The 24,035-nt window shown below is 43.4% G+C and overlaps 1 protein-coding gene across 1 annotated transcript in view; it reads left to right on the forward strand.

Moving 5' to 3' along the window:
• Nucleotides 1-24,035, forward strand: part of LOC112554466 (A disintegrin and metalloproteinase with thrombospondin motifs 7-like) — a 42,559-nt gene that overhangs the window by 9,068 nt on the left and 9,456 nt on the right. The window contains 4 exon segments of the mRNA XM_025222247.1: nt 22,988-23,117; nt 23,120-23,139; nt 23,590-23,646; nt 23,648-23,674. Coding sequence (XP_025078032.1) covers nt 22,988-23,117; nt 23,120-23,139; nt 23,590-23,646; nt 23,648-23,674 — 234 coding nt within the window.

The following is a 24,035-nucleotide window of genomic DNA, read 5'->3' on the forward strand; positions in this document are numbered from 1 at the left end:
GACACTACAGTGTGTAATAGGTCATCATGTACAACGATGTTTTGACTGTGACAAGATGACAGCGGATTGAATGATTGATTGTATGATGTTTATTAGCTGACAAGTGTTGGAGGGCTTGACATATCTGAATCAGCTCAAGATGCTTGAAATAAAAAAAAAAAGGAAAGGAGGAGTGAGTCGAGCAAATAAAGATTATCAACCTGGCTATCCACGGGTTGTGGGGACTATTTCTGACTGGTATCATCTAATCTCAACCTCAGCAGCGCTGGGGGCGATGACCCCCAATTAGCAGGGCAGTTTCTGTGAGAGACAGTCTCAGCATCATTTTACAAGCTCACTCATCAGGAGCAAAACTCAGCAATGGATAGTTTTACCTGACAGACCTCCAAAGTCACGCAAATGAAATAAGAATCATCAGTAATAAGGATCAAGGTGTAATGGGGGTCAGAGGTTAATAAGTCTAGCGAGTAGCGGAGGTCAGCAGTAATAAGCATCGCGAGTAATTGGGGTCAAAAGCTCGTTCTGTGCGATCCTTTCCCAGCTTCCACAGAACGGATCTTATCATGGATCATACTGTGGTCCAGCACCTTTCGTTGTCTTATTCCGTTCATTTGATACTTTCAAAATATTTTTATTCCATGGCATATGTCTAGTGACAAACAGAAAGGCGCGCACGTAGCGAGTCAGGAACTAACAAGCATCGGCGAGAAAAATCAAGGCTGTGTAAAAAGGTGCTACCTGAAGACACACAAAAAGTGACCGAGACAAGATCTGAACCCAGGAAAGCTAATTCTCTATTGGTGACAATTGCTAACCGTTGCGCCACCGGACCGTCCAGAGAGAAAGAGAAAGCGCGTGCGAACTACAAATACCTTTTGTGCTGATCTGTCTCTCTCCTCTCCCCCTTTCTTTCTCTTGAACACAGGAAGAACAGAAAGGCACTTGATGCAGCAATTGAGGAGAAGAAAGCTACTCTGATTCTTCCGGTTTGTGAGAGGGTGCTTACAAGCACTTCCCAACACAATGGCCACAATGAACAGCTTTTATTGAAACATGTCGGCCTGGCGCTGCTGCAGCCTCCATCGAGATTTTTGCTGTTTCAGCTTTCAGTCCTCACCTCTTTAGTAATGAGCAAATAGTTATCCTCACCCTGCCTCCCTCCCCTAAAAAACAAAGAAATAATTACTCCACAATCGTTTAGCTACAGGAGAGGCAAGGAAGGGTTTCAATACAGTTTGAAGCTAGGGTCGAGCCTGAGAGGTGTGGAGGGTTGGGACAAATTCAAACACAATCGGAAGAACTGAAGAACGGAATGATAGAACGATCAGTGATAGAACGAGTACCTTAGTGCTGCTTTCAACATCGTCTGGAGTCTCTGAGCGCCACCTGCTGGCAGACCAAACACAACGGCGACGTTCAGATAGGGACTTTGAACACTGGACTTCTTTATTCTTCTGTCGAGGGCTAAATAATTGTTCTTCTGTCACTTTGACAGGAGTTCTTCGACGGAGAAGGCCAACTATCCAAGAAACGTCTTTCACTGGTGCATGTCTTGACGAATTTGTACTTATCTTCGTGCTGAATGGCATGATCGTTTGTTTATTTCTTGGCTGTATGCCTGTGTAAACTGACGGGATGCGTTCCGTTCGACCTCGGATACACAAAGACTGAATAGCTAACCGCCAGCTTCGCCGATCAGTCCTTACTGACAAGATGGTCAGCTATTTCCCTTTGTGGTGGATGTGATGCGTGATAGCAAGTCTAACATTCTAGAGTTAAATAAACAATTTTCCCGAAATACATTTTGCAGGAAGCGATGTATGCTGAAGATTGTATCGAGGATGGGCAGTCAGCCTTGCGCATGCCCAGAAAAAAACCGATACCTTTCACCTTTATTAGGAATAATGCTCAAGGAAGAGGTGTGTGTCGAGTGCACGTTTGATGGTTAAGAATGACCCATAAACTGTAATCATCCTCTCAGACCATGTCTAGAATTTCTGTTTTCCGAATTTTTTTAAACTTTTTAAAAAAAATTAAAATTAAAAAAAAATTTTTTTGGTCCTAACCCTAACTCCTCGTGTGACTATTGTTTTGTGGAAGTCAACTGCAGTTTCTTTCAGTTCCTCAAAAATTGTTCTTGATAAGGTTCCACATGGTTGGTAAATAAAACTAGCGGTCCCACGTGATGGCAAGAGAGTTGCACTCACAGTTCATGATATTTTCACGGGGAAAGCTGGCGAGAACCGTAGCGACACAGAACTACTTTTTCAATCACGACTGCGCGCTTATTCAGCGAAATCCGTGCTGGAAGATAGGCGAAGGTTTATGAGGCAAAGAAACCTCCCTCCAGTCACGTTCACAAAGCCCATGAGATTTCAAACTTCCATTTAAGTTGTTAAATTTGCTCAACGAAAGAGTTTTCAATTACCTCGCTGCAACTTTTTTTTCAGTTAACCTGGGGATTGGGGGTTAGCGACAGCAAGCCGGCCTGTGGGAGGTTTTGTTACGAAATCAGCTTGAAGACGGTTCAAAGAATGCCAAGGATTTACTCCTGTTGGCGGCCGTTGCGTGGGCAATGGTGGTCCTGTCAATAAATTGCTGCAGGGACCAGGAGTTCACAATGGATTCTGTTGGCTGCAAACACACGGCGCGGTGTTTTATCTCGTGACTCATCGGCACTGACAGGTGGCACTGGGGCCGACACCTTCACACACCTACTACCTGTTGATGGTAGCTCCTTCTCTCTTGTCGTCTGTCTGGGACACGAGGCCAGACAGGTAGCAGTTAATTCTGCTTGTAATCTCAAGCTGTTCTTGTTGTGGTGTACAGGTGTTTCCATGAGCAATGGACAAAGTGTAATTTATGTAGTATTGTAAATGCTTCCACAAATGAGGGACGTAGTTTCAGTAGGTTTTTGTCCTTTAAAAAAAAATTAAAAATGTAACCTGTACAAATAAATTTGTTAATAATTGTAGTTCTCTTAAAAAGCGACATGAGGTTGTTTTGGTCAACCTGTTCATTGACGATCGCTTTATGCACACACAATGTTCTCATGTTATCTGGTGCATTGCTGTAATATTAAGCTCATATATATCAGAGATAATATTTTTGTCTCAATGGCTCTTTTTTAAAGGGTCGAAGTAGCGATAGCTTTTAAACTGTTAGCCTCCACCCTGTTCACGCCGTTATGTCCATGGCTTATATTTTTAATATTAAAAATACTAGCAGTTAAACTAGAGAAAGGATAACAGGTACACAATATAGTAAATTCTAGGATTAAATAATAAGCCGACATAATTGTTTCCTAGCGCAGTCATCAGGCCAGGAACGTTAACCACAAGATGTTTCTTTTTTAAATATTGAAAATCTTACTTAAATTTTAAAAGAAACCAGAGAATAATCAGAAGATCACTTTGCTTCTTCTTTTCTGCACTAATTTTCATGCACTGCCAATTCCTCCTCCCCCGCCTTAAGTCTCCAGATCACGTGACTTCATTATTCCAAATAACAACAGATGATCAACACATGGAGACGTGGTTCTGGAGTGGTGGCACTCCAGTGTGGGATTATTTCCCTTAGTTCGACAAAATTTCGATTGAAAATCTCCAACTACCACCTCAATGAATCCTTCGAAAACTCAAACTCCTGCCCCCTATCCACAGCACCAATAAATCCGTTGCAATGTTTAATTTTATGTCTATTGTTTGTTGATGTTTACCTGTGTAATGAAAGTTCTTGTGGTTCTTCAAAAACCTGAGAAAAAAGTCTTCATAAAATTTTATCTGTTGGTGGTGCGATTGTTGTTGGTGGTGCAGCAAAGAAGAAGGACGTGGGGGTGGCGAGGATCGACAAAGAGTTGCATTCAGAGACTCGCAAACAACTCGCAAACAACTCGCAAACAAGTGACAAGCAGTCTGCCGGTACCCCATGTCCCATGTACCCCATGTACCCCACACACCAATCAGACTTGGCGGTACTAAATGAACCCCACGTCCGGCATAAAGGCTGGATTCATACAAGTGGCCTGAAGTACATGCATTTGGTCTAATGGACTTGACCTTCTGCCTTTCGTCATCTGTCGTGACCCTGCTTTGCATACAAATGTCATGGAGACGATACACCTGTATGTCGCTACCTGGTGTTGTTTCTTCAGGTGCTGTGTGGCGAGACCCACGGGTAGTCAGTCAGTCCATTCATCTGTAATTCACTTTTTGCTCAGCAAAGGAAGTGAATAAATGAGATAAACATTTTTTTATAAAGCTATGTTTTGAAAGTCTGCCAGCAAAAGATCAGAATAAGTTAGTCCAGTGTTTGTTAATGTAGATTGTAGAACAGTAACGAGTGTATATCAAACCTGCCTCACCCTCCGTTCACGACCCTCGTTTTTGTCTTGCCTAATCTTTCAGGAGTCACACGCACACACAGTTCATGATGGTTTTGATTAACCCGCGGAGAGGTTAATGGTTTCGTGCTCGCTTTTAATATTTACATTTCCCAGCACCGAGATCCCTGGACATGACTTATCTTCCCACTTGGTCGGCTCGTTGATAAGATCCTCTACCCCCTGTGGTTCCGGCACATGCACCTTGTCCTCTTGTAATACTGCGTGCACCAACATGTTGTCTGATCATCCCTCCCCCCTAGTCTCATCCTCAAATGACCAGAGGACCAGACAACCATCGCCGCGTCCTGTCTCTACTCACTTTTCATCAAGAATATCAGTTATCATCATGAACAAAAAATTATGATTGATTCCACACTCACATGGGAATATTATTTGTAATCGTGGTTCTCACACGCGAACAGGAAGAGCTCTTTAAAAAAGGAGGAAAAATATAATGTCGAGGCGTTTAATTAAAGTTAATTAAAAACAGCGACATTAGCCATAAACGGTTGCTTGTACCTGAAGGCGATGGAACATTAACAGTGTCATTAGAAGAAGATGATGACTTGGCATTTCATTTTCATTTTGCGATTGCTTGCATAGCATGGCTGACCTTTGGCCTCTGCGGAAACTGTGACCGCCACATCATCTTGCGATGCTTATTAGGTCAGACAACTAATTAGTGATGGTCGTTCTTGTCACAAGTACCCTTCTGTTAGTTGTTGTCTTTTTTTTTTGGTCTCCACACGTTTATCAAAACCGAGTAGAACTAACCAGACTATGGTCTACGATATCTATTCGCTTCCTACTCGCATCCTCTACGTTCACGTCGTGCTACGCGGCTCATGGTGGTAAACAAAACCCAGCATCAGACTCAAATCCCATTTGAGTAACAATGGGACAAAAGCAGGCAGAAGGGGGCTGAACGACTGTGTGTGTGTGACCGTGTACCCTACTCCACCCGTTGACAATGTTTACCCTGGTTAGAGCAGTAGGTGGCGCAGTGTACTGTAAGCGTCACCATAGGGCACTGCGCCTATAGGGATGTAGATATAGGATAGGGTGCTGTGCCTACAGGGGATGTAGATATAGGATAGGGCACTGCGCCTATAGAGGATGTAGATATAGGATAGGGCACTGCACCTATAGAGGATGTAGATATAGGATAGGGCACTGCGCCTTAGAGGATGTAGATATAGGGTTAGGGTTAGGATGTAGATATAGGATAGGGAACAGCGCCTATAGAGGATGTAGATATAGGATAGGGCACTGCGCCTTAGAGGATGTAGATATAGGGTTAGGGTTAGGATGTAGATATAGGATAGGGTACTGCGCCTATAGAGGATGTAGATGTAGGATAGGGCACTGCAGATTCCCAGGCAAAGGAGGGAATGGGCTGGTGGGATGGCCGGAGTTTCTACTGGACCCACGTTGAATCACAGGACAACAGATGTACATTAGGTGTGTGAGGAGGGAGGGACAGGGGGGAAGAGGGACTGGTGACATTTGTTCATATCTTTCGGGGACATCGCTCGTTTGCCTGGGGTCATTAGGGGTCATTAGGGGGCGAGGGAAGATGCCTTCAAACCTCGGCGTTTCGCCTATACGTGGATAGCATATTAAACGACTTATCGCTGGGGTCATTTACAGTGACATTTGAGAGTCATCGTCTGTGATCCTGCATTGAAGACAAAGGAAATTTAGTAGGTCTGGCGCCAAGTAATTGCAGTGGATCAGTCTGTCTGTGGATCAGTCTATTGTGCTTTTGTGATGCTCCTGAAGAGACAGACGCATGTGACATTTTATAAATAAAAAGTATATTTATAATTGACCAGTCGCGACCGGTCAGTCTGGAATAACTGAAGCTGTAGTGTGATGAAAATGTGTAATAATCATTATTATTAAAGGTGAAAAGTTAGAGTTGTTCATTTTAGTTTTCAAACGAGGGCGTGGAGCTCATCAAAACATCGTTTTCCTAAACTCTGGATGAAAACATCACTTCATCTTCCCTTCATTCTCGAGTACAGGCACACAAACAGCATCATGCATTAGGGGCACCACGAAATCGAAATCCGCTAAATACTCTTCTGCCTGGTTTTAATTCTGTTGGCCGGTACACCAGCATGAGTCAGCAGGGTTAGGATGGTCCTTGAGAGGATAACAGGGTACCACGTGACTGAAACATCTGCGAACCGCTTCCACCTATCGCTATGCTGGTGTGGCTGGTGTCGACTGACCTCTGACCCCGAGTCGGCGAAACACATGGGTGCGCGTGCCTTCAGACTTGCAGTCTGGGCTTCTGCTGCCAAGTGAGCAGAGTTCACTGCCGCGCTTTTGATGTCGTCAAAGCCAGGCTTTTGATTCGGTTGTAATAACCGTGTCAGTTGGGGGAAAAACACTCCTCGCCGAGGTAACTGAGCGTTTCATGTATACCTTCCTCACTCCCCCATCTCACTCCCCCCACTGCTAGCAAGCTGTGGGTGCCCGAACTCTCCCTCCGTTCGCATCTGCTGAACACATCTGCAGACGATAGACTTCGTCGGGTGTCGAGTAGCGTGTTTATTGACTACCCTTACGGTGGTCGGTGCTAATGTACATGGTGTAACACCATGGAGGTGTCATAACGCGGTGCTTTGATCGTCTGTGAGCAGACCGGCACGCGCTCTGACAGGTAAAGGTAGTGTAAGGTAAAGGTAAAGGTAGTGCCGTGACCCTACCTTCATGCAGATGGCAGTAGAGCTTCATGCTTCTCCGAGTTGTTCACTTACATGTAAACTTTCAAACTAGTGCCAGACTCCTTTGTTTTTAATGGCAATGTGATGTGTCCAGATTATATTATATTTAATAATATTTGTGAAAAGCCAAAATGATTAGACATGGAGAAGTGGAATTGGGTGTAGACATTTTATGTTCTTTCATAGTCTATGACAATGTTTTATGTAAAGAGATATGCTGATATCATTCATATCAGCAGACAAATATTTTCTGGAAAGGATTAATACAGATGTATAAGTAGGTAGGTAAAACTTTTTCTCATATCTCGGCCAGATTTTGTTATGATCTGTTCCGATTTCTCACTCGATGTCTTACCTTCTGCTGAGTCGGGTACTCGCTCAACAGTTTGGTCAAACTGGGTGAAAGAGGACAGCGATGGAGTTCGGTGCATCACGAAGATGTAGAACCGACTTATTTGGATCCTGACGCCGTCGCTGTTAACGCTTTTAACGTTTTTAACTAACCTTTCCGCACGGGTACTGGCGGTTCTGTTGAGCGTAAAACTCGCGACGGGTACTTGATGACGCCTCGGGGGTTGTGGGTGTTGATTTCAACACCTGCCCGACTCGAGTGGGCATGACCCTAAAGGTGACGGCGTCTGTGGTTCATCTCTCACGCCGACACACGTTTTGCCCAGTCAAGCGTGACGCTATGATTAGTAACAGGTTCTCGCGGTGACGTCACTGTAGAGGAAGAAAGTGAAGAAGAGATAAGTGGAGCTGCTGTTATCGTCAGCTGCAACTACATCGGTGAGAGAGGTCGCTGTATGTGACGGGGTGGTGTGAAATGTATGAGTTGTGTGAGCTGTGTGTGACCACCCGTCCCACCCGGAATGTGCGAGCTGCCGCGTCTGTGGACAGTGTGAATCTGTATGTGAACGAAGTGTGATATGGAACCTGAGAGGAGAGAGTGGAGACTTGCATGTAAGGGGGGACATTGCCGAGTGTCTCTTAGCTGCCGGTCGGCAGCACTCTACCTGTCAGTCCCACCATCACCTCCAAACAGAACCTGGAATGCAATAAGCAGACCCCCACCAGGGTAGGCCACCCAGCGTTGTCTCGTGACTGATGACTCACTGCACCCTAGTGCAGCTTTTAATGAATTATACCCCTTGGTGTTAAGACCGACAGGAGCGCAGGATAATTTGTAGCCAGTCTAGGGAGTCACGTGACCAGACCTTGTGAGGCATCCTTGAAAGTTTGGAAGGAATTCACTTATCTCCTTTTTTTGTGACTATTTCATTTCGAAATACCTTTAAAAAAAAGCATGCTGCCATACATACTACAGGCCGGAAAACTTTCGGTTTCACAAGCCCACAACTTAAAAAAAAATAATGGCGACTATGTTACACTGTTATTGCTTTTTTGTGTTGTACCTTGTGTTGGGGAGTCTAACGTTTGAAAGAGTTAAGACCTGAAAAGAAATAAGGGCTGGGGGCGGGGAGGAGGATACAATGGACTGTATCATCGTTTGCAAATTCGTGGCTGTAAAAATCTTGAACAGAAGACAGGAAGCGCGTGGGAACGAGGAGTGCAATGACGGAGGACAGTAAAGGCCGCCGCACACGGCGAAACTAAAGTCGGGTGCGAACGTTGAATGAAAATTATTTTGGAGGTTGAGGTGGGGTGGTTTTCACGTTGATAGATGGATTTACAGATTTATAAACAGTTTGCTTGGAAGCCCTAAACTGTCGACAACCGTACCCGTTTACTTAGGAAGACAGACGATAAACAAATTGTTGTTATAGACATACACAGACATACATAGAGACTGTATTATGACATTTATAAGACATTTGTGTGTGTTCGTTTCGAGCGATTGTTTTGAATGTGTGTATATATTTCTTTGATTGTGTATCGCGCAAATCCACACTGTTAGTCCAATCAGAAGCACTCCTGTTGCCTACAGTAGGATCGTAGCCTATGTTTCTAATATTTACCTCCAGCAAAGCATGAATTTTATTAATTTTAGAATTTTATTATTATTATTTTGTCCATCATTATACGTGACTTGTGGTCTGGAACTTAAATACAATCTGCTGCTCAGTGTAAATGGTTCACAACAACCTCACATAGTAGTTTGTGAGAGAGTGAGAAGGGAGGACAAGTGCGGGGAGGTAACTGCATCACACCCTGTGGGTGACGTCCCGTTTCCTTCTCCCTCAGCCTTTGATCTGAGCAGCGCGCGCACTAAGCACTAACAGCCTGTCAGGGGAAGAGAAATTACCTGGGCAACACCGAGCGCCCTCACAGTGACTTACACACGCGTTTCCGAGGCATTCGAGGGCGGGGTAGTTTTTTAAATTTAGTTTTGTGGCAGCACTTGTGTCCTTGTACCCGACAATATTCAGGTCTTTGTGACATTCCGTGTTTTACTACATTTTGCTCTGTTGGGGGCTTGGGTTTGGATTTGTTTTATTTCGACCTTTCGGTTTGGGAAAAAGCTTTTTTGGGGGATTTTTTTTACGGTTGGACCCTCACAGTGATGTCCGACCGTCTTTGATTGAAGGATGTGGTACATGACATTTGTTGTAACTCTCAGTGACATTTGTCGTATCACTTGTTGATGTTATAAATATAAATTACATTTGTTGTATGTCTAACTGACTTTTCCTGATTTAATAATATTTTTCTGCTGTATGTGTGAATGTTGTGTATGGTAGGGTTACTCATCATTTGCATGACTGCAATACGATATCTAAATAATGTTTTTTCTGAATGAAAGAGCCGTTCATGGATTTTCTTTCCCCGCTTTAGTTATTTCTTTAATGAATGAATATATAAATGAAGTGGGTTGGCTGTGTGACTGAGGGGTTCTGTGTGTTGAAGTTTGTCGCCGTCTGTATGACTGAGCGATTGTAAAAAATCTGGTTTATAATGCGGCGCACAACCGGAAAACGGACTTAATCAAACGTTTGCAGTTTATGTGCCAGACTTTTTTTAATTTGTTATTTTTAATCAAACACTGGGCGATTCTGTTGGAGATCAGTTACTGAAAGTGATTCCTTGCTTACACACATCACGATTCAGTGAAGAATGTTATGTTTTGTTTTATAAAGTCTAATTGCGTCAAGATGTTTGGAACGCCAGAAAGATAAATCCCTGAATAATCATTTTTGTTTTGAATTGGAGTGCAAGGGATGTAGGGATGTCTATTTAATAACGGTTAGAAAGCTGGGGCAGTCACACTACCATAGCGAACGGTTTTGAATGGCGGTGTTTGAGTTAGCCTCCCCATTCCTCCTCATCCCTGCCCCTCCCCGTGACTAAATCTTTAGATGAAGAAGTACTTTATGTCAGGCCCGAACCCCGCACGATGTGGCTAAAATAAAAATAAACTATCCCAGCATCACACAGACGTCAGCCTCAGTCGACTGATGCAGGGTCGAGTAATCTCTTCACCAAAGAACTTCCTGCTGGTGCCATCCACCCACCACTGCCAGTGACTGAGACATTTTATGGACAAGAACTGGGGCGTGACCGAGTTTTAAAATAAATAGTGAGGATGCTCGTCATCAAGACAGGCAGAGGGTATGAAATTAATTGATTAACAAAATTCAAACGAGTGCTATGTCTGGATTTTTGCAAATCGGCGAAGGAGAGGAAATTGTGTGGGTGTTGTGTGGGTATGTGTCTGTCCTGTGTGTGAGAGAGAGATAGAGAGAGAAGGAGGGAAATAGAATGACGGAATAAGTAAAAAAAAGTAGAGAAAGATATATATAGAGAGAGAAAGAGGACTTAAGGCTTGCATGTATTGATAATACCTATACAAATTCTCGTCTAAATGTTCTTTTACCGAAAATACGTGTACACACTATGTAGTCAAAATATCTAGACAGAACTGAGAGTATGATCGAAGAATCTCGTCAGAACCGATTGCATTATTGTTCTGACAGAACCTTATTCTTGATTTGTCTCGAAAAATCGACTTGACGATGAGAATGTTGAGATAAAACCGACTCAGAGTGTCTTGACAAAGCGACTGTACCACATGTCTTGACAACACACACGCACAGAGAGAGTTTTTACAGTTCTACCGACTGTATTATGTAGGTGTCTCAACAGGATCCGCTTTATGACCTACACAAGTACGTTAGGCATCTCGAGAAATTCCTTTGTTACAAGAACAAATGCAGAAGTTTTTTTTTTTTGCCCTCGCAAATGTCACGAGCAAAAGGAAGATTTGGCAACACCCTCACACACAAAAGAATTAAAAAAAAACTGCATTAAAAAAATTTTGAGGAGAATGAATGTTTTCTTTTTACAAAGCGGCTTAGCAAAACTTTAAAAAAGAAAAAAAAAAAGAATGGCAAGGTTGGAGGACATGTTATCTGATGGGCTTTTAAAACATGGCCGCATCGTGTTTCGCAGCTATCTCCAGTCTTTTCTTTGGACGAATAGATTGGGAGGACGAAAAATCACGTGACTTTTGCTGACACGTGGATCTTCGTGTCATCGCCTGGTGCTGACGACAGCAGATCAGATCGCGATCACGTCAGAGCTGCCAACGATCGTGACGCAGTAACGTCTTGACGTCAACTGTGTGCATCATCAGGACCCACCTTCCCGACCACCCTCGTGGACTGGATAATGGATAATGGATGCCCCGTTGTTCACATTCACACCTGACTACAGACAACGACTGTAACTGATACGTGAACACTTTCTTAATTCTTACTTTTCTTCTTTTTCTTCTAGATTTTATTTTTCCTTCGTAAGTTTTTCTTTCTTTCATTAAAGGAATGTAACAAGCTACAGCTACTAGAAAGACCATCAAACTCATAATATCAAAAGGACAAAGATTTCATTATGAACTTCTCGTTATCGACGGTTATTACAAGAACCATTCACTGGTCTGAGAAATTTATTTTACCTTTCCTTCATCTCTTCGTCGAGTTCAAATGTTTCCTTTATGGCCAAAAGGTTCAGAATCAAGCTTTTGGAGCTTATCTCTTCTCGATTTCCAGATTAAATTCTCTCCAGGATTTTTGGGATGATCAACGGTCGGAGGTTCTAAAGAGAATGTTTTTCTTGTGCTATCTGGTGCGACCGTCAGACGGAGTCTCATTTATAGTGTTGCCCGTATGTAAACTGTTCTCGACAGGGACGGTACTGTTGCGGACATGAGAGAAGCGATTACCACTTGGGTGGCACAGTCTGGCCACCCGGTTATGAGAAAACGAACATTTTAAGTAGGGTACTTGCATGCACAGATTTAGGTTTCGTGTTAGGTTATTTTTTAAAGTGAAGAGGTTAGAGTTCATGTGTGTGTGTGAGAAAGTGAGCGAGCTGAAATATATATACTCATATATCTTGGTCATATTTTGGAATAGGTGATAAAATCTGATCTACTTACTTTCAGGAATGTGCATCAAACTTTGTTTATATAATCTTTCATAACACAAGCTACAGCAAATTCACTTAATAGTGTTTCTGTGGATCTGTCATTTTGTTTCTTTTTGTTTGTTTGACACATCCGAAAATTGAAAGATGTTGTATCAGATTTCGCCAGGTCGTATTTGTAAATGTGAATTTCGCAGCAAAAAGTTTTTATGATTGAGGCTAGATGTTGCCACGCTCTTCGAAAATACTGATAGTGTAAATACATCCAGGCATTTTTATTTTTACCAAATGGCTTGGCAGCTTTGTCAGACATCTAGCACATGCACGCACATCCTAACGCACCAAAACGTTCATATTAGCATGCACACACACACACACACAGACACATAGACAACATGTATTCTACTTGCACTAAGACATGCACGATCTCTCTCTCTCACACACACTCACACGCACACAAACACACAAATTTTAGGAAACGCCCAGTTTTAAAACGAGCTTGTGATATTATCAATTCAGTTTACGTCCGTAGGACGAACTGTCAGCGGTTCATATCTCTTACAGGATATTACCAGCGAGTCTGGCTCCAAAAGCTTTTATGTTAGGAAACGTAATCTTAAACTGTAGGCGCCAACGTTGTTTTGCGGTTGATGTCGATCACGGCGTTGGGGTAGGGATGAGGGTGGTCGAAGTCGTTGCCCTCCTCCCTTCTCCTCCCTCTTCTCCCTTCTCCTCTCCCCAGAGGTCTCATTGGGAGACGACAGCTCCTGCACAAAGTGCAGAAAAAATTGTTTGAAAGTTTATTGCAGACATTGACCGCAAGCACTTTACGTTTTATTTGTGTCAGGAACTCGTGGATGTCTTATAAATTGTCAAAGATATTTTAACTATTCAACAAACTTGTTGTGTGTGTGGGTGAGAGAAAGAGAGAGAGAAAGAAAGAAAGATTAGTGTTTTACATCAAACGAACATCGAAGGCTGATATCAGGGGGAAGGGGCCGGGATTGTTTACATCCGCCACATGGTGTGTGGGAACAGCTCGAGATGTCAACAAAAACCACGTGATGACCAGCGGCTTTACCTTAGTTCCAATCCCCAAAAGGGAGGAAGAGAGAGATAAAGTGAAAGAGAGGGATTCCTGTACAATGGTCACTGAAATTTTACTCAATCGGTCTTTCGACAATAGGTGTACAGGTAGTCAAGTCGTCAGTAGGTGAGATGTGACGCTCAGCGCTGAAGCTCGCACGTAACAACCGTGTGCAACATGCACCTGCACATTCCGTGCGTAGCGCTGCGCCAGCGGCGATGACTGACGATGATAGGCAGGGAGCGACGACAGGTATATAGCGACCCCCAGCGTCAGCAACATCAACGTGCACCGCTACAGTACAGTGGTAGCTCTTAGTTACCACACAGACCCTATCACTCCTGTCCTGCTGTAGCTCTGTTGTGTTACGTCACAGAGTTACATGCACTTTCCTGTCCTGTTGTGTTATGTCACAAAGCGATGTGAAATTCGACTACCGATGCTTACCTGCAAGTTTTGAAAGGTTCAGAGCTCGATGTGTTTCTGAGCGCACGTGGAAGTGAGCCAGCGTATTGCTGTTGTTTTGTTGTTTTTTAAACTCTCGACGTTTCCTTCAGTTATCGCAAACCCTCGACTTCAGTGCCAAACTGAATATTGGTCCCCCCTATATCTTTAGAAAAGAGTTTACCTATTAATTTTTTTTTAAAGACGAAAACCGAGAGAAAACCATTTTTGAATAAAGGGAACTATGGCAGTTTGTCAAACATCGACGTCGATAATTTGACGTTTCCGGAAACATCAGTCCGCTCTTCCTCGCAAAATAAAGGCTTCCTTGAGTTTCACAGACACATTGTTTGGCTTTTTCTGAAAGAGAAAGTACCTCACAGTGGACAAGTCATTTAACAGGAGCTTTCTACAAGTGTACATATTTTAGTCCTCCGCTCTCTCCGTTCTTTTAAACGGTTGCCATGAGCAGGCCTGAGAAAGAAAAAAACAAACTAGGATGGAGAAAAGACAGAGATTGAGAGACGGAAAAAGAGCAAGTCGGAGAGAAAAAAAGAGAAAGTGAGATGAAAGAAAAATAAGAGCGAGGGTGAGAGAGAGGTGAAAAAAATTAGTAAGCAGTAAAGAGAGTGAGCAGGAAAATGAGAGAAAGAAAGAAAAAGAAGAGAAAGAAGGAGACATTACAAGCTGCACTAGCAGCAGAGAGAAACACATGGCGTTTATTGAAAAGGCAGTCGGGTAATAATGGAAAGACTACCCGTACCCCTTATGACGCAAGTGGCAAAAAGTTGTGAAATGCAGACCAACATTTGCAGGCGCCGGCTGCCGGCAAGGAATGCGCATGCGCATTGTAATGACTGCGTTATGGCGGAGAGCGAAAGCATACTTGAGATCGCAGCACCACGAGTAGACCTTACTTATTTTCTTCTCTTTTTGTTGATTTGGATTTTTTTTTTTTTTTATTTTTGTCGTTTTGTTTTTATTTGACCTACTGCTTTCGAGGCACAGTGCTCTCCTGTTTTCTTCAAGGCCGCAGGTTTGTCGGTCGCAGTGCCACTCGGTAACAACAGATCATCATGCTAACCCCTCCACTGCCAGCACTTGCCTTCATCCCCTGTCAGAGGGTCTGATGATGTCAGGTCACTTGCCTTCATCCCCTGTCAGGGGGGTCTGATGATGTCAGGTCATTTGCCTTCATCCCCTGTCAGGGGATCTGATGATGTCAGGTCATTTGAACGGCGGCTGCCAGTCCATGGGGTAGTTCTGGGCATTTGAAGTATTAGAATCAGATAGAGAATTGTTGAAAAACATGTTCGTACATTTTTAAGGCCGTTTTTAGTTAACCTGGTGACCTTTCTTGTGTAGATCGTGAGGATAGAAGATTCCTGAGGCGGTTTAAATTAGCCGTCAGCTTCGATCCCAGGATCGCCGAACTAGGTTCTGCGGGCAAAGAGTTCTTGTTTGCCGAATGCTCCGGTTACCATAACTTTGACATATATATGATGTGAGACTAGTGATAAAACTAATGTAATGAATAACAGAAATAGTGAAGCAAAGAAGGGAAAATTAACGACGATATGGCGCCGGGAACTTATCAAGTTGGTTGAGATCATATGCGAGAATCATTATTGTGTATTTTTGTCCAAAGTATCAAGGGTGAATACATTGTGTATTGTCTTTAGACTATTCCACACTTCATAAACACGTAGAACTTTAATTGCGAGTAAGCTTGTCGTCTCCTTCCCTCACTCTTTCTCTCTCTCATCTGTTTTCCTTTTTTTTTTTAAATTTCCTTTTTTTATTTAGCGCGAACGTGCTCAGCACAATGCCCGTTACAAAAACATGGAAGACAGGAGCTGACACAACCTCTATGATGTGAAATCCAAAGAATGTAAGAACCAATCATGCAGATGTCTTTCTCGAAAGTAAAGAAGAAGATTACAGGGATACGCCTCCCACTATGCTGATAAAAATCCACCAAGATATTATTCCACCAGGGTGTGACAAATGGCTTTTTATATTTTACATGCCACGTGTCATGCCTGTCTCTAGGATGTCCTGGACTGAGCAGTTTTACAAGCACACCTTGTTTGTTCTTAAATAGGTAACTGGCGCAGGTAAGCAATTAGCAAAGTTAATGAGAGTGCAGATTGTCCTATAAGAGGGCGCTATTTGACCTTGAAAAAAATCGTTTCTGTTGTCCTTTACAAGCTTGCTTGTACTCAGTCTGAGCTCTATACCCTCGTTGTAAACCAACACCACAAGATTCTGATGCCATCGAGAAAAAAAGTGAAAGTCGCAATAGAGATTGCTATGAAATGTTTGGCATGTCGCCACTGGGGGTCATATCTTTTGGCAAAAGGAGGAGGAGAAGTTATTTCAGGGTTCAAACCTGTGTAATCTCACAGTTCTCGACTACTTTCGCGTGCTGCTGCGAGTTGAGAGTTTGCCTCCCTATATAATCATGCGCAAGCTGTGCTTAGTGACACCAAACTAACAAACCTCCAGCTTAGATATTTTACTTTGGAGGTCAAGGATGGAGGGAAGGGAGGTGTAGAGCCCTGGGGAGCAGCACGGGTGGCTTTTCTTTTTGTGGGGTTGTGGGGGTAAAAAAACACAGCAATAAAAAGAGAGGAAAACACGCAAAGAATAAAGAAACGAAAGTAGTATGCACAATCGCTTAAAGGTCTGGTAGAGAGCAAATTTTCTAAGAGAAGCTTGTGCAAGATGCTGACTGCCCAAAGTTTGAGTGAATCCTTACATTGTCAAGAGATAGGCCTACAAACATTACAAAGGTCTGTAACACAGATCCCGCGACTGTACATGGATGCGTGATGTTGTTCAGACTACGTCCGATGGAGAGCTAGTATCATATGTTAATTAGGTGTGCTTTGTGTTTACAAATGTAACTTGCTAGAATGATCTTTTGAAGTGTTTGAAGATTTTCGTAGCTTGTTTATAGAAAATGGAATGAAGGGTTGATATTTACCAGATATCTTCTGCACTGGGTTCTTCTCAGTCATAAAATATTGCGCCTCACTACACCTTTAAAACTCTTTCCTGAATATTCTGAATGGAATGAGGGTAAATCTTGTATGATAAATGCTGTTCATATTATTTATTGTATTCATCAAGTCTTCCCAAGATAGCATAATTCTTTTTTTTTGTAAAAACATAGAACTTTTAAAAATTTCAAATCGTAGCGACCTCAGACAAGGCCCGCAACAGCGAAGACGAACGAGACTCATTTGTACATCGTATCGTTGTCTCCCTTTCATTAAAATGCATGGCATTGCTCCTGGCGTCGGAATGAAAAGCTTCTGGTGAGCTGTCAGATAAATTAGTTCTTGCCAGTGACCGAGAGAGTATAGCCATCTCCAAGATGCTCAGAGGAAGCATCAGGAAGGAGAGAACACCGGCTTTGCGATGGTGAGAACGCGGTGATCCCCAACCTGTTAGCAGGCGCCGCCATCTCCTGGCACAGGCGGCATTGACTTCCAGACCTGCCGAGACAAATTGCATGAGATGCTGCGAGGACAGGTCTAGAGATAGCTTCAGGAACTCTGAGGGCAATCGCGTTTAGATAGCTGAGTAAGCGAGTTTTTGCAAGGAGACAGAACAAGCAGATTAAGAGAAGAGAACCCGTAACGGTTGTGAAAAAAAGAAGTAAAAATGTTATCAGAACAGGTGAGACTTTTAAAAGACAGAACAGGTAAAAATGTTTTAGACAAAAGAATGGTTGAAAGTTTTGCAGAACAAAACAGGTGAAGATTTAAGATATGAGAATAAATGCATCTTTTAGATATCAGAACAGTCGAAAGGTAGTGATGACAGGAATAGAGAAATTTTTATAAAATAGAAGTGGAAGTTGTAGATGACCATATCACGTGATTAGAATTCTTTTAAATCTTAAAAAATTATATTGAAAAATAAAGACTTCCAGACGTCCTTGACATAGCGGAGCTTTAGTTTTTAGAGACTATGTCGGATTAGAAAACAATAAACACAACATTGCAGGTGAACTAGGTGATCAACATCTCGATCTTTGCTCCTGTTTATTCTTGAGGATAAATTTGAAAATAAGCTTCTTGATTAAACAAGTTTTGTCTAGCTTTGAACCACCTTCGTGTCGGATACATTCCTTTCAAGCTAGCGACCAGACTGGGGTTCTTGTCTTTCTACTCATCATTGTGTGTCCCTAACCTCTCCGCTAAACACAGTTGAGTGAAATATGTTTGTTTTTTGTTTTTAGACTGGCTTTTTCCACACGGGTGGTCAGCAGTACCTGATCGAGCCGGTCAAAGGTCACCAGCGAGGCGAGGACGACGTGCACCCGCATATCGTGTACAAGCGCTCCGCTCTACCCGCACACCTCCACCCGAGAAGCACCCGACTGCAAAGGACGATTTCTGCGGTGTTAATGGTAAAGCATTGCAGCTAGAGTAAAAGTATTAAAAGTATTAATTCATTATGTTGTATTCTTGTGTCGAGGCTTTCCTTTCAGTTCCTCCATTTCAGACATCGTGAGTCAATACATTTTCAACCCATAGACTACTTCATTATTTCAAATTTAAAGAGGATAGACTCAAAGGAACATGAAATAAGGTTTCCCCTGTCAGCCTGCTCAGTCGTAGCGCCTCTCTACTAATTGCTGTTTGCTGATGTGGTGTGTGCTTCCGTAAAGAACAGCCATGTGTGGGTGGGGGAGAAGGGGGAACGACCGACTAACAGCTGGATGCGGACTTGCACTTCACTGTGGCTGAAGCCGTCAAAACTTGTGCAGGTGTAGAGTATCTAGTTTCTCACCTGCACAAAGTGACGTGCAGCTTCAATATTGCCGACATGCTCCCCAACCAGTGTTGACTCAGGTGATGCTAAGATGGTTTTTTTCCCCATTGAATCTCTTCTGATCTATCGTGCTCTTACCTGCCCCTACCCCTACCCCCAAGCTCAGGAAGTTTTGCTATTCCCTCCCGCCTCCACCCCAGGGCAGCAAACCCTGCTTTCATGTAGAGTCCCCGCCCTCCCACCCCACCCCTAACCCCGACCTCCGGGGTTATCGGTTGTACGCTGTAACGATGTGCATACATTTGAACTTCAAATGAATAAGCGTGAGTCTAGAGGAATAACAGGGTTGAAATGGATTCAGTTTTCACACAATCTGCACACCCTGTACAAACATGAACTGAAATCTCCTGCCTGTATGTCTTTTGTTGGTTTGCTGGTGTCACAGACCGCTAAGCTCAGGTTCTTTTCGTCACTTTGAAGTCAAAGCTAGTTTATTTCCATTTTTTTAAAAATTTTAAAAACTTTTTCATTAGTGGGAAGATTTTCGTCATTTGGGGAGGTACAGACGACCTGATCGTTTCCAGGATAGCGTGACACAGCTGAAATGAGCAGAAAAATAGTTCACTGCTTTCACCCAGCACCTGGAAACGCACTGTGCACGTGAACCCAGTAAACTCTGTGCAACGTGTCGTCGCTTTGTGATTGGCATGTTCGACTTGTAAACAGAAGCTTACAAGTTCGATGCCTATCCTGATTTCTGTGACTTGAAAAGTCCGCCATCCCTTTGTGCCTGTCATGAAGATGATGCTTGATATCTTAGGAACGATAAGCGCGAAGGAGAAGGTTGTTATTTGCCTTCCACGTGTTATTTTTTAGACACAATGAACTACTTATAGTTCATTGACCCTTTGAGCAATCAGACTTTGAGGCCGTTTACCTCTACTTTTATGCTCACTACGCAGTTCCCCTCACTGGCCTTCTTTTCAAGTGGGTTTTTAGAAGTGGGCACCGTCCCAACAGCAATCACTGAAAGCAGCAGATGTCGTTCCCCACCTCCAGTTCCACTCCCCGCCACGCCACTTTGTTTCTGATGATCCCTTTCAGGTGTACAGTCGTCATTTATTATATTTTCTCCACTCAGGTTTCATACAGTTCCGGTGTTCATCTCACGCAGGACATCTTCTAACGGCGAAAACGATAATCAGTGGGGTGGCTGGCAAAGGTTAATCAGTGGGCCGGCTGGCCAAAGGACAGGGGAGGCAATCGTGTGTCGGGACGAGGAAGGGGAGATTAGCCGTTCGCTGTGCAAGCGCAACAGGACGTGACTTGCGCCCCGCGGTGGGGCCTGGCGCGGTGTAAGAACCCACAGACGCCTTCCTATCATGGGAACGACTGTCTTCCTGATGTTCCCATACACTGTCTTCCGGTATGAGTCGACAGGACCAGTGCCAGTCCAGTCAAAAGGTCGGATCGCGAGAGGACGAGTATGCAGAATTATTATCTCTCGCTCTTTAAAACAGATGTTCCGTGCCACGTAGCACGTAGTACGGCAAGCAGCTGTTTACCCAGTTCGCTGATGAGCTGCTCGTGAAGCCCACCAGTTACGTAATTCGGAAACGGTTGTGCTCAGACCTACCCCGGGTGGGACTTATAGAGCTCGGTCATTGATTCCGATTTTGACTGAGAAAGTGTAGTGTTTGTTTTTGGTGCAGGTGTAATCGCTATGCAGCTTATGTTTATTTGACATAGTGGGGAAATGGCATGTGGTCATCGTTACGTTTATACAAAACCATCAAGTTAAAAAGTTTATTATCGGGCAGATGTTAAGATTGCTTCTAAAAAAGAGTAGGATACGTTTATGTTATGCAAGTCCGACGCAAATAAGAGAAAGTTTATTTGGATTCAAAGATGATAAGGTTTGATTTAGGTTGTAAGGTTTATTCCAGAGGAAAGAGGATTAAGTTCATTCTGAAACCAAAAAGAACAATGACTAATTTAGTAAAAAGAGGATAAGGGTTATTCTGAGGTAAAGTTGTTGTAAAGCCCAGTGCTTACTGTTTAATCTGAAACAAAAATTATTTGTAAATAAATGACACAAGGTTTCTTAACAGGCAAAGAAAGTATAATATTTCATTCAAAGCAAAAAGGGATAGGATTTATCATGAAGAAGAGTATATGCTTTAGGTTTCATCTGGAGCAAAGATGGCAAAATTTATCATGAAGCAGAATATGCTTGCAGTCTTTAAACATCCAGGGCAGCGCCTCAACTCCTTTCAGTTTTAGAGTATCGTGTGATCAGTCAGAGGCTTGCAGATGAATTAGTTAAAAGCAATCGGACGATCTGAAAGTTCAATTAGTCCTTCAATCGACAGGTGAGGGAGCGTTGACCTTCAGGTGCTGTATAGTCGCAAGGGGACGCCACCCTCTCAGGCAGGTTGCAGTTCCGGCCACCCGAAGGGCCCCGGGAAGATTAACCAACGCTGTTCAGACAGAACGCAGACAGCAACAGACTCATTACTCATGCCACTTCTGTCTGGTATGCCAGACAAAGTGCAGTTGTTAAAGGGCAGCAGGTATCAAGTTCGCTTCCCCTTGTCGCTCCATCGCCCACGCGCGGTTCACGCGAACGAACGTGCAGTCAGGCTCGCACTTTTCTTGTCGGACAAGGGCTGGTGTGCATAATGCCAGTCAGCAGTATTTACCGGCGCTTTTACAGATTCTGCTAAGTAAAAAAATGGAAGGTAGTTCAATTGCCCTAAAACCACGTGCGGCAAGAAAAGGTCACTGAGCATCACTTATGCACCCGGTGGCAGTTATCTCACAGGGATAGCATCTAAAGGTTACTTGAGAGAGGAAGGGAAGGTGGGAGGTAGAAAAATATGTGCACGTTTCTTTAAACTAAATATATGACTGTCACTGCGTCCTGAGGGACTATCCTGTGTGTTTTTGTTATAAAGGGAGTGGTTTTAAATGGTATCTCAAGCTGTGTCTAAACGAAAATTATTCACAGGAAAGAAAAATCTGCCTTTCCTCCTAGTCCTACTCCTCCACCACGCTAAAATATTTTAACTGTCATGATTATTTACGTAGTTTTAATCAGCAGTTAAACACCATCGCAGTTTCCCCTAAAAAAAAAAATTGATTGGACATCGTCAGCCCACTGACTGCAAGGAAGCAAGCACTCGTAGAGAGCAGTAAGTAGGGAGGTTGCTCCCCAGCCCTCAGCCCACAGCAACAGAGTACGATTTCCTATCTCCCTCGGTTGTGCTTTATCGCCTCAATCTACGTGCCTGCAAGTGGAGCAAAACCTAAAACCGATGTCTACAGGCACGAAGTTCGCGTCATCAGCAGGGAGATAACTCTGGGGGTGCGAGATGAGCACGTGTTCCCACCAGCAGGGAGATCACTCTGTATTATTACTTGTGTCATTGAATCCAGCATATATACAGCGAAACCTTTGTCGCGATTTTAGCGCTTGGTGCTATTGGGAATCTGGTGACCGGTCTCAGAAGTATTCATTGCGGTGTTTTTAAAGTACAACCCTCCCTCCGCCAAGTTCCATAAATAGTAAGAATGGAGTAGATGCACAGAAGGAAGGGGAGGGTTTAAAGTGAGAGCTTATGGATCACCATCAGTGATGCTCCCTGCAAACCTAGTGTATGACATCCCTACCGTACCTACATCCCCAGCACCAAGGGCAACACGTGGACTGAGGTTATCTGCGGACCAGGAAATGTACTTGATTGCAGGTAGAAGTCCTGGTTGCCGGTCAGTACAACTCCTTTAGGGGCTTGACACGCATTCCTATGACTTCAGGATGTTTGCGGGGGAGGGAGATAAGCGGGGAGGGCAAGAAAGGATTTTTTTTGTGTGTGTATGTGCTTTCCTTCCTTTCCTTGACTGTCACTGATACAATGCGGTGGAAGACCTTTTACAGAAAACAAAGACGAACACAATAAAAAGCAAGATGATAGAATCTACAACACAGGATATTACAGATACAACATCAGTACAGAGTACACAGTACTGTAATCATTTATACTACCCTGTCACCTTCCTGAACCTACAACTTCATGTTTTTGCAGACAACCTCGAACACGTCATCAGAAAGAGAGAACGCTGGGAAAAACACCGACAGAGCCAGGAAAGAAAGAAACGGATGGCTAGCGAAGCAGAGGAAGGAGGGGAGGCAATAGGCGCAAGAAACGCTCCATTTCGAGCGAGAAGAACGTGGAAACGCTTGTAGTTGTCGATCCTGACATGATGCGCTACTACCAGAACGAGGACATCGAGAACTACGTCTGACTGTCATGAACATGGTCAGTCACTCCTCCTTCAGCTCCGACATTCATCCAGTTATACTCCAGTAGCAACGAATAGTGTTAAGTCACACTCCTCACCACAGATGCACGTACCCGAACGCGCGCGCACACACACACACGAATGTACGCAAACATATATCAGTACATGTATATGCATAAACACTTGCACGCAAGTATGTATGTAAAATAGTCTGTGTGTGTGTGTGTGTGTTGGTGTGTGAATGTGTGTGCGGGCAGGCATAATTTTAACCCTAGACAAAATAACTATCTACGCGTGAAAGGTGTATGCAAAAGTGAGAGGGTAACAGTCCGCTGGAGTTTCGTGTATAAGGGAAGCTACTTCGTTATTTGCTGTATAAAAAGTTAAAGAGTACACTCCCTTGGAAAGATCTGTCTGTCCTCAGTCGAGCCCTGCTTTTCATTACTTTTATTCGATTTTTTTTGCAGGTTGCCACGCTTTTTCATGATGCGTCCATTGGAAATGCAGTCAACATCGTTATCGTTCAGACTGCTGCTGCTGAAAGATCTCGATGTCAGTTGTTTCACTTGTCGCTCCATTTACTGTGTTTGATGATTTATTATCTGCCTTGTCTGCTTTGTCTATGCATCGAGATGCGTGTTGTCAGCTACAAACACTGGACAGTTTGTCATTTGTACAAAGACAATAGAAGGACTCCGGATGTCCCATCATGGATAACTCTAATCACGATAGTCTACGTGTGTCTTATTTGTACACATATATTATCTCTGTATCTAGGAAATGCTGTATTGCACTCGGTCAGAAAGAAATGTACCCTAGTAGCCTTTAAAATATGTGATGTTTAGTTTGGGTATACCCTGTTTTTAAGATGACTAAAAATTAAGTCAAACCTTAGTTTCGAGAACGTTTATAA

Source organism: Pomacea canaliculata, linkage group LG13 (genome assembly GCF_003073045.1).
Source record: "Pomacea canaliculata isolate SZHN2017 linkage group LG13, ASM307304v1, whole genome shotgun sequence".
Classification (NCBI taxonomy): Eukaryota; Metazoa; Mollusca; class Gastropoda; order Architaenioglossa; family Ampullariidae; genus Pomacea; species Pomacea canaliculata.